The following is a 10,495-nucleotide window of genomic DNA, read 5'->3' on the forward strand; positions in this document are numbered from 1 at the left end:
TGCTTGCAAAGGTTTCTTACTTCTGACCTGCATATTTCACCAGTTTCTCTATGTTCAGTTGTTTGCTACCTGTTTCATATATGCAGAAGAGCCTACTGCTGACTTTACTGGGTGAATTTTGGTAGTAGATGGACTGGTATTTGTTCCAGTTTCCAGTATCCTGGCCAAGGATGCTTCTGACGTGCAGGTGAGCCAGTGATCAATCATTGAAACGAGGCAGGGTGGATCCAAGCTTTCGTGTTTACACTGATACTGACCCAATCATCCAAGTGACACGACAGAAACTGACTTATTAGATGTTTTTCCAATTTTCTTTATTTATTTTACCTGATGTGGTCTTCTGCTATAGCCCATGGGTCTGGAGATGCTCTTCTGCATACCTCAGTTGTAAGGAGTGATCATTTAAGTTCTTGTTGCCTTCCTGTTAGCTGAAAGCTGTCTCCTCCGGCATCAATGAGGTATTTTTACCCAGAGAACTGCATATTTTCTCTTCTGGACCATTCTCTGTACGCTCTACAGATGGCTGTGTGGGAAAATCCTAGTAATCAGCAGTTTTTGAAACAGTATTAACAACCACACAACATTACAAGTCACTTGAGGCATCTCTCTTCCTTATTCTGATGCTCAGTTCTCATCAGCGTGTGGCCAATTTACACTGTAATGCAGTTTTCCTCCATTATGTAACAAGTGATAAAAGTCTATACAGAAAGACTTATTATGAACCATTAAATAATGACATGTAGACACGTTGGTTTCATCATGTGTCTACTTGTCTATGAATGTCTCCACTACCAAACCTGTTTTATCATTTAACAATGTAGGGCTCCAGCAGAGGAAATGCAAATGTTAAATGCATTTCACTGGTGCATGAATAATTGAATATGCTTTAAAAACATTTCAAAAATATACTCTCCGAGCATTTCTGAGTTTCCCAGACATAGAAGGTCAAGGTCCAAGGTCAGAATTGAGGTCAAAATCATAATTTCATTTTAATTTGACTTTCATACTTTGATCATTCAGAAGAGTCCAATTTAATCAAAACTAGATGGCTTGTTCAGAAAGAGTGGCTATTTTAGGTCATTTTTGCCAAAGTTCAAAGGTCAAAATGTATGATAGTCATCTCTGCTTTCGGTTAAGAACTTTTGGTCTTGGTAGCATTGTGCCATATCGTGAAAACTAGAATCAACCAACCATTTTTCCATTTATCTTGACCCAAACTTAGTCAGAATAAACGTAGTCAGACTTGACGATCTGTCCCAGTGTGCAGTGCACTGTTGCTTTTGTGCTCCCTGGCACTTTGGTGCAGTCCTTCGCTCACACCGGTTTAGCTCAATATCTGTCATCACAAGCGTGAAGCAATCGGAGCCATGAATAAAAAAAAAACGTTGGTTTGACCTGCTCAGCAGTTCAGCAGGGGGGTGCGGGGTTTGAAGTGGTAAAACATGAGCGTGAGAGCCTGCTGTCGCATAAAATCATGCTTAAACGGACGTGCCGAGCGGCTCTTTTATGTGGCTTTATCTCAGATTACAGCGGAGACCCTGGAGTTTGTACACCTGCAGCTGGAGCCAGAATGATGCGTTGCTATAGCAACTACAGCTACATGGCAGCAATCAGAGTCAGCGATGAGAGTCAGTGACTTGACCAGCTACATCCACCATTTTGTCTTATCTGTGACCACACTTCATCTGATTCCCAAATGCTTCTGCTGCACGTCCTCTATCAGTTTATCTCTGCCGTCAATTTACTGGCCTGATTATACATGTGTAAAGTATGTTTTTTGCTATTGTATTTTTATTGTAGTCCAATTTTATCAGGTCTGACATTAGTCAAATAAATGGATAGGATATTGGAGGGAGAAAAACTTTTAATCCAGATCTGTAAGCTTAAATTATCCAATAACCTGACCACTGAGGAGATGCAGTAAAGCCAGATGTGTCTCGAATCTCTCAGATATCTGCTCTTCATAGCTTAACTGTGTCTTTCCTTCTTACAGTGCAACCTGCATAAATTCTGGAACTGGAATGGACACCTGTATTATCCACAAAAGTGTGTTCAAAGTTTCAAAAATAAAACAAACCTTTTATTTTGTGAAATATCTGACACTTCTCATCCTGTTTTAAATGTAACTGAACTCGATACAAATCAGCAGATGAAGTTTTGTCTAAGAAGGTCAAAAGCCCGACAATTTAGGAGATGCTCGCTTAATTTTGAACGGTGATGTGTGACGTGTTCAAAATCCTAACCTGCCAAGCTGTCAGCTGTCACCAGGCTGAAATTTACCTGAAAAAAAATGATAGTTTTTGTCCAAAGTATGGGGGCATGATACAAAACTAATACAGCCTGCACGTATTTTTATTAAATCTGTTAGTGAAGTTGTTAAGGCTCTAATCCTAACCAAAAAGAAGTACCTAACACTAACCTTGGAGGAGAAAACATAACTAAGCACACATCCACATCCATCTGCAGCTGAGGCTCCATGCAAGTGATACCAAAAGACAAATACAAGCAGCGGCTGACAAAACTGCATGTCGTGAAACCTGGTGTGAGAAGATGGTGGTACATCCTGTGAGGGAGGATCAGGTAGTTCCTCTCAGTGTGTTGCTGCTCTTTTAAAAAGCTGCACTGACTTAGTCTTAACTTTCATTTCAGCATGGTGGTGCAGTGGTTAGCACTGCTGCCTCATAACAAAGGGGCCCTGGGTTTGAATCCATTGGCTGGCTGGGGCTGCTTTGTGTGGAGTTTCCATGATCCCCATTCCTGCATGGCTTCCTCTCACAGTCCAAACACATGGAGTTTGGACTGTGACCAGTTAGGTTAACTCGTGATTCTAAATCGACTTTGTAAATGATTGTATGTCTGCGTGTTGTCTCGTGAGTCCTCCCACTGCTTCAGTTAGCAAACTCCAGCTGTCCCCCTGTTTGATATGCTGAATGTAAAAACACTTCCACAAATGATGGTGCAACCCTTGTTAAAGCTCCTCGACCCAGCCGATAGAGCAGAGAAGAGAGGACCATCCTTTTTAGGAACTAAGACATCCTTTAACATAGCAGACTGATTGCCAAGGCACATGCAGGAGAACTGGGAATTGAACCGCGAGTGGCCTCTCCCAAACTGATGTCTGTAAAATTGAAGAAGTTTCACAAGAATGCATTTGTGATTTTTATTATTTATTCTTGCATTTAAGCGAGAATAAAAGCCTGACCATCAATTCAGTCATCAAATTGTGTCCAGGGGTTCAGACATGACCCAGGCATGGTCTTAAGGCTTTCCTGGGACTCATTAATGCTCCTCAGCCCCAGTTTGCCAAGGATGGTACCAAGCAAGTTAAAGGCCTACTGTAAGAGCACAGAATCTGAACCACATGAAGCAGGTTAACAAATAAATGTAGGCGTCTTCTGATGATACAATCAAATAACTGACAGCAGGATGATGATCCGAAGTGAAGATCTGAATGAAGGTTTTGGAGTGACCAAGTCCAGATTTGGCATGATGTTATACTCGAAAACCTTACAATATGGCTAAATTAAAACTATTCTGCAAAGAATAGTGGGCCAAAATTCCTCCATAGCAATGTCAAAGACTCATTACCAGTAACCACAAATGCTTGGTTGCAGTTCTTACTGCCAAGGGTGCCACAACCATTTATCAGGATTAAGTCCAGGCAGGTTTGAGTAACTTTGTATCCTTAATGAATGGAATCGTCATTTAAAAACTACTTTTATTTGCTGTGTTTACGTTTGTCTAACACTGAAATTAGTTTGACGATATGAAACATGAAAGAATGGAATGAGAGTGAGAGTGGACAGGTGCGAGCAGCCCGTCAGCAGCGTGTAATGCCGCTCTCCGCCGGTGTGATGCTGCTCGCCCGATTTTTAACCGCCGTGATGTCACACATCTGTGTGCTTCTGGACTCGGCTGAAGAAGATGGCGGCCTCCTCAGGTTTGTGTGTCTTCAAACTAACATATACAGCGACGTGATGTGCGGCACAAGTCGAGGCCTCGCTGTTATTTCAGTCACGACACGGAGACTTTTTACTTAGGAGAGATGTTTATGAAATCGCTTTGATTTGTAATCTACTGCAGTCGATGAAGCAGTGAGCCTCACGGGAGCCATCTATGTCACGGAACTGCTGTGTTGGCTAACCTAGCCTAGCTATATAGCAAAGGAGTGACTAGCTGGCCCCGTGAGTTAGCTGAAATAGCTTAAGGTGGCCTTCACTGTGGCCCACACGGACACCGTGCATGTGAAACAAACGTTAGCTATAAAAATCCAGTATAAAATTTTAATTTGGTGTGTAAGTTTCTGTTAATATGGGTGTTGCAAACAACCATAGATGGCATTAGCTAACTTAGCGACTAGAATATTCCAGCACCGCGCGGCACTCACTCCCATTTTGTCCAGCTAGCTTGATCGGAATATTCTTGTCACATATGAACGTCGTAAACGCGTATTTTATGTGATTAAATAGCCACAAAAGCACAATAACCTAAGAGTTAAACATGCATTATGAGAAATTTTGTATAGCTTCTCCATGAAACACCGCATACGGCCGTACACATAATGGTATCGGAAATGTTTTAATGTGGGGAGCAGTTCCGCCTCTGCTTTTATTAGCACGCTGCTCTCTATTGTTGTGACACGCTTAACGCCTTTGTTTAACCCATTTTCCATTAGGTAAAAAAAATGTATTGTATTTATACGAGGTGGGTATTTGCAGTTGTAGGGCGGGGAAGATAGACGAGCACCAGCTCGATTAACTACAACCGCTGTAGTGGGCACGCTTTGTTTCAGCAAGTAGTCGGGGCCCGTGCTTGCCTTCAGCGCTCCAACAGGAAGCGTGGCTTTTCAAACTTGCAAAATAAACGCCCTGAACTACAAAACAAAATAATAAAAGCAAGTCGCAGCAAACAGCTTTTATTTTTGTGCAGATCTTAAGCAACCGTAACGGAGACGAAACGGCAAAAGGGAGCGAAATAGAGAACGTAGGAAGTAAGTTCGTAATCGAAACTGAGAAGCTTCATTTTTAACCTAGCTTAAGATTTAAGTTGCCCCATCAAAGACACAGACACACATGTGGGGAGCTGTTTAGATTTCTTCCAGCCGAGTTCTTAATTTGAGTTGCAGCAATACCTTTAACCGTCACTGCAACTGATAATACTTGTCAGACCGGTGAGGGCAACCACAAACAAGAGAAGAGCGGCAACAAAATTAGCATTCAGTTTGTACACAGTGATGAATGTGGCGAACACACTCATTACTGAGCCGATCCTTTATTCTGTGGCCTTTGCACCAACATGACATGATAGACCAACAGTCACCAACTCAGCTGTGTGGTGTTGTGGAGACCAGCTGATGAATCGGTCTGCTGATATTAACCAGTCGCGTTTCTGTCCGTATCTATGTGTTAATGAATAATCTTTAATTAGCAATACAGACAAAAATGCTTGTAACTGGTCTAGAGCCTCTTCTTTTGCTCCTCTTGACTGTTTTTATCACAGCTGACATTTCAAGATCGCTCCTGTGTTCTATTACTTAATCTTTCTTTCACTTAAACTTTACCCTGGTGTGTGTATATATAGATAATATTGACTGATAAATCAGTATTTTACATTTTTAATTGCTGAATTTTTGCAAACAAACAAACAAAAGTATGTTTTGTGACCAAAACCCTGCACTTAGTGGCTCATTTTCCATTTGAAAAACAGAACATTACCAGAAAACACAAACAACAAATTTCCCATTGGGAATTTTTTTTTTTTTCTTTTCCAGAGCTAAAACTTTGTAAGTAACCAAGTATTTACAGAAAGGTATAAATAATTTCTGTTTAATAAACAAATTGCACTAAAAAGCCGTTATAATGTTGCTATTACAGACAGTCCTGTTGATATCGGTGTCTCTGCAATGACTGAAATCTTTCAACAGTTTCTAGCGAGCAGAGACATTTTAAGAGTCAGCCGTTCGTTGCAGTCTTGGCTGAAGGGCTGATATTTTTTTTCCTTTAAAATTTATCTCTGAAGTCTGACCATGATGACTTATCTGAGATCACAGGAGGTGAAATGAAAGATTACATTTCTTCGCCTTCCGCTTCAGGCATGTGGCCTTTTTTTTTCTCTTTTCTTTTTTCTTTCTTTTTTTGAGGAAAATAGCTCCCTTCATTTCCCTTTTTGTGGGTTTGTCTTTAGGATCATACTTATGAATACCAGTAGTTTCACGTAAGCGCGGCCACCGCTCCTGTAAGTGGTTCATCATTTACAGTCCGCTGAGTTCCTGTCAGGCTATGTGTTTAATGCCAACTTATCAGCCCCCCTCCCCCCTACGAATACCCTCCTCCCCGAGCAGCCAAACATTGGATTGAAGAGTTTTGAGCGATGTTCTCATCGGCCCGGATGTTAAGACGCTGGTCATAAGATGGATTTTACTCTGAATCGCTCATTAAAAATCAGCAGTATAGGCCCATGTGCTTCAGCTCTCGTGACCATTTCCAAACAGCTGTCAAAGCGCAGATATATTTCAAGCTTCAGTGTTAACGCGGCAACACATGTCTTCAGCGAGTGACTTCTGATCAAGGTATCAAATTCAAGCCACAGAAGGTGAACGTAACATACTGTGAGCCGCGGTCTGCCGAGCTATTTCTTGTATCAGCTTGCCCTGTTTTACGCACATTTAACTGCTTCACTCTTGTACATGGATTGCATGTTTTGATCCTAAGTATGAAGTCAAATTTTCATGAAACATCAGCAGCGGAAAAAAGCAGACCGCAATTTATCAGAGTGGCTGCTGAATATTTTTCTGCCGGTCAGCTAATTGTTTCAGCTTCGTGCGCTGTACCAATTAATCTGCCATATATTCAGTCAGGCAATTGATCTTTTGACCTGTATATTGTCAAACAGTGAAAATCATTTTCAGATTGACATTTTAAAACTGTTTTGTCAACAAAAGTGATTTGCATACAAGCAGCAAAAGGCAAATTCAGACTGGTAGGATTTTCAGTAGGTGACAAATGTTACATAACAAAATGTCCAATGTCTGTGCAACAGCTTTCCCATAAAACCAGGTGAGCATTACAGCTCTAAACCAGCTGTTATGAACATATCTGTTTATACTTCATGAATATTTTAGTTTTTTCTTTTGTTACAAATCTCGTGAAAGGTAAACTTCTAGAAAACAATGACTTCATTGAGCCTCACTACTCTGTTTGCTCTCCTGTTAGCGATTCCTAGTCCTAAGATCACTGCCTCCTGAGGATATAAGTGTGATAAACGATCCAGTTATGCATGCAGCAAGCCTTAATATTAGTCAGATAATACGTTACTGCAAAAGGCACCAATGCTGTGGAGAGTTTTAGTTTAATGACTCTGAAATAGTGGATGAGGCCTGGCGACGCTGATTGGCTCTGGACATCTGTCATTTAGAGCAGCCACGCCGCTATCGCTCAGGATATTGTTCAGGATACCTCGGAACTCTGATGTTCGACTTGGGAATAACGTCACTCCTGAGTTAATGCGTTCCTGAAAAAGCGAGGAAAAACGGGGACATCCAACTCCAAATTTCGAGTCGCATATCTCGAAATTCTTGTCTTTTTGACTCATAATCTGAGTACATTTTTTAGGCAATGACCTTAAATTTTGTCTTATGCGTGACTATTTATTTATTTATTTTTAAATGGTGGAAATGAGTTTCTGTACCTGAAGTATCCAGCTGGATGAATTATAAAAATTTGTCCCTTGACGTCCCACTGTAGTGGTTTTGTAGCTGTCGCTAGGGCATGGTCTAGGCAGTAGTTGCCTGGGTAACCCTCCACGGTATTTGACACACTGTCATACGTCAGTGAGTGTTATCATTCGTCCTCGCTGGTAGATAGTGTTTATTAAAAAAAAAAAAAAAAAGTTGCTGATGTAACTCGGGAATGTACATTTCACTTTGCCAGCAGTTATTTTGCCTGTCATTGGCTGAAGTTGCTGAATGTCATTGACTTCATTTGGCCTCTGGTTGCCACATAGTTGCTTCTTTTGACGCAGCTTTATTACATTGGCTGATGTGTTTTTGCTGGCAAATTGTTCACAGATGGCACGATGAAGAGCTGAAAGATTCAAATGGGGATTTTGTGTTAGTCTAAGTAAAATAGCCCAAGAAAACGAATGCTATCGACCAATAGACAAATTATTTTAAGTCGTGTTATCAGCCGAGAGTTTCATAATCTCTTCAACCCATTAAAGAATGGCTAGTTTTTGTCTTTTTTGGCCATGCAAACACCTTTAAATCGATCCTCGTATTCTCTTCGTTCCTCTGTTATTTTAGGAGTTAAAGTCCCACGCAATTTTCGCTTGTTGGAAGAGCTTGAAGAGGGCCAGAAGGGCGAAGGCGACGGCACAGTCAGCTGGGGCCTGGAGGATGACGAAGACATGACTCTCACACGATGGACAGGCATGATCATCGGACCAGCGAGAGTAAGCACGGGAAACTCGTGAATGAACACACTGCCCGCTATTCATATTAGACACCGTAACCAAAGCCATTCTGTTCTTTTCTTCCTCAGACCAATTACGAGAACAGGATATACAGTCTGAAAGTGGAATGTGGACCTAGATACCCAGAGACAGCGCCGACCGTTAGATTTGTAACAAAAATTAGCATGAATGGGATAAATAATTCCAACGGGACGGTGAGTGTCATCACAGATCTGTCAAGGTTATGTATGACTTTCGCTATCTTTTCTATCATTTCGGGAGTTGTGAAATTGTTTCGCAGCTTTGCGATGCTCGGATGTGAGCCGTGCAATAACTCACTGTCAGCAGTCTTGTCACAATGACTGATTCTGTTTTTTTTTGTTTTTTTTCCCCTTTTGTCTCGCAGGTGGATTCACGTAGCATACCAATATTAGCAAAATGGCAGAATTCTTATACCATTAAAATTGTTCTTCAAGAGTTAAGGCGTCTAATGATGTCCAAAGAAAATATGAAGCTTCCACAACCACCAGAAGGACAGACCTACAGCACTTAATCGTAATGGATTGTTTCGACCCTCTGTCTTAAACCTTACTCTCTTAGAAATATTGTGTAAAATCATCAAGAGGCTCACTTCGCACATCAACAGTATCGTCTGCAAGAGCAAGATTGGACTTTCTTATTACATAGCTCATTCAAAAAAATGGAAAAAAAATGTCCCTGCAGTTAAGCACTGAATAGATAGTAAAAAGACTACAAGACCACAGTTATCTGCCTATAATAAAGTTTCTTTGACAATGACTTTTTTGTTTTGACCGGTTCCAGCTTGAGTAGGCTTGAAGAGGGAAGCATGATGCCACATTGAGGCTGTACCAGAGTCCCAGTACTTTTGTTTAAATGGCTTGAAGTAAAAGGCAAGATTGGGGGGGAAGGGGGTGTATGAAGGCATGTTCTGTAACTAATACCTAGTCAAAGAGAAGCCACATTTTTGAGTTGTTAGTAAAATTTAGCAGGTTCTTTGAAATATCATGCAGATCGCTGAATATTGAATACTGTGGCTGTAGTCTAAAAGTAGTGTCACAAGGTAAGAAAGATTTTTTTTTTATAAATATATATAAATATATATATATCTGTATTTGACACGATACCAATATGTTTCTGTTCTGCGGCTCTTTGACATGTAACAGACGTTGAAGCCTGTTCGGTTCTGAAACCCTTGCATTTAACTTCTAGTGGAAATGGCAGGTGTATGAATTTGTGATTTTTCTCAAATTAAATCACTGTCTGCGAAAAAAGGCTCGTCGTGTATTTGACTCCCACACCTAGTGTTTTTTATTTTTTCCACCAGAGGGCCCTGCCAGACAAATAGATTTCCTCTAAACAGCCGGATACACAGTTCGTGGATTATGCCATGGGAAAGCCGGTTCAAACTACGCTACAGTCACTTGTGCCAGTTAGAATAATAAAAAGCTTTTTATCTGTTCTGAGAAGCAGAAGCGAGGTTTCCTCTGTGCAGCTGTGGGATTAGTCGTAAAGTTTAATAAACCAAATGAGCATATCAGAGTGTTTAAAGAAGATGCTGTGATCATCTACGCTCACAGGCCTCTTTATTAGGTATACCCATTCAGCTGCTTGTTAATTCAAATATTTAATCAGCAGCTTGGTGCTATTAGACGTGTAGATGAGGTCAAGAGGACCTGAAGTTTCAAACAGCATCACACTTGGGAGGAAAAGTAATTTGAGTGACTGGTAGTTCAGAAACTGCTGAGCTACTGGGAGTTTCCTGCAAAATGATCTGTAGGGTTTACAGAGAATGGTCTGAAGAAGAAAATTTCCCATGAGCTGCTGTTCTCTGGGTGAAAATGACTCGTTGATGTCAGACGAGAAGGGCCAGGCTGTTTTGAGCTGATGGGAAGGCAGCAGTTACTCAAATAAGCACTCAGTAGAACCGAGGTATGCAAAAGAGGGTCTTTGAATGCACAACGTGTCAAACCTTGCAGCAGATGGACTCGTGAAGCAGAAGATCACGGTGGGTGTCACTCCTGTCAGC

At 41.1% G+C, this 10,495-nt stretch overlaps 1 protein-coding gene across 1 annotated transcript; it reads left to right on the forward strand.

Annotated features, from left to right (window-relative positions):
- Window positions 1-3,786: 3,786 nt before the first annotated feature.
- On the forward strand, window positions 3,787-9,740 carry ube2v2 (ubiquitin-conjugating enzyme E2 variant 2). The gene is made up of 4 exons (XM_031737833.2): window positions 3,787-3,940; window positions 8,300-8,448; window positions 8,538-8,663; window positions 8,855-9,740. Exons 1-4 carry the CDS (start codon window positions 3,925-3,927, stop codon window positions 8,999-9,001), a joined length of 438 nt encoding a protein of 145 aa, XP_031593693.1. The 5' UTR covers window positions 3,787-3,924; the 3' UTR covers window positions 9,002-9,740.
- Window positions 9,741-10,495: the final 755 nt, after the last annotated feature.

Source organism: Oreochromis aureus, linkage group 18 (assembly GCF_013358895.1).
Source record: "Oreochromis aureus strain Israel breed Guangdong linkage group 18, ZZ_aureus, whole genome shotgun sequence".
NCBI classification, from domain to species: Eukaryota; Metazoa; Chordata; class Actinopteri; order Cichliformes; family Cichlidae; genus Oreochromis; species Oreochromis aureus.

What these genes read in the sequence shown, in the direction of transcription:
- ube2v2 (XM_031737833.2), top strand. An exon ending in TGATCATCGGACCAGCGAGA is followed by an intron (nt 8,449 to 8,537) that starts GTAAGCACGGGA and finishes TTTCTTCCTCAG; the next exon opens with ACCAATTACGAGAACAGGAT. An exon ending in TAAATAATTCCAACGGGACG is followed by an intron (nt 8,664 to 8,854) that starts GTGAGTGTCATC and finishes TTTGTCTCGCAG; the next exon opens with GTGGATTCACGTAGCATACC.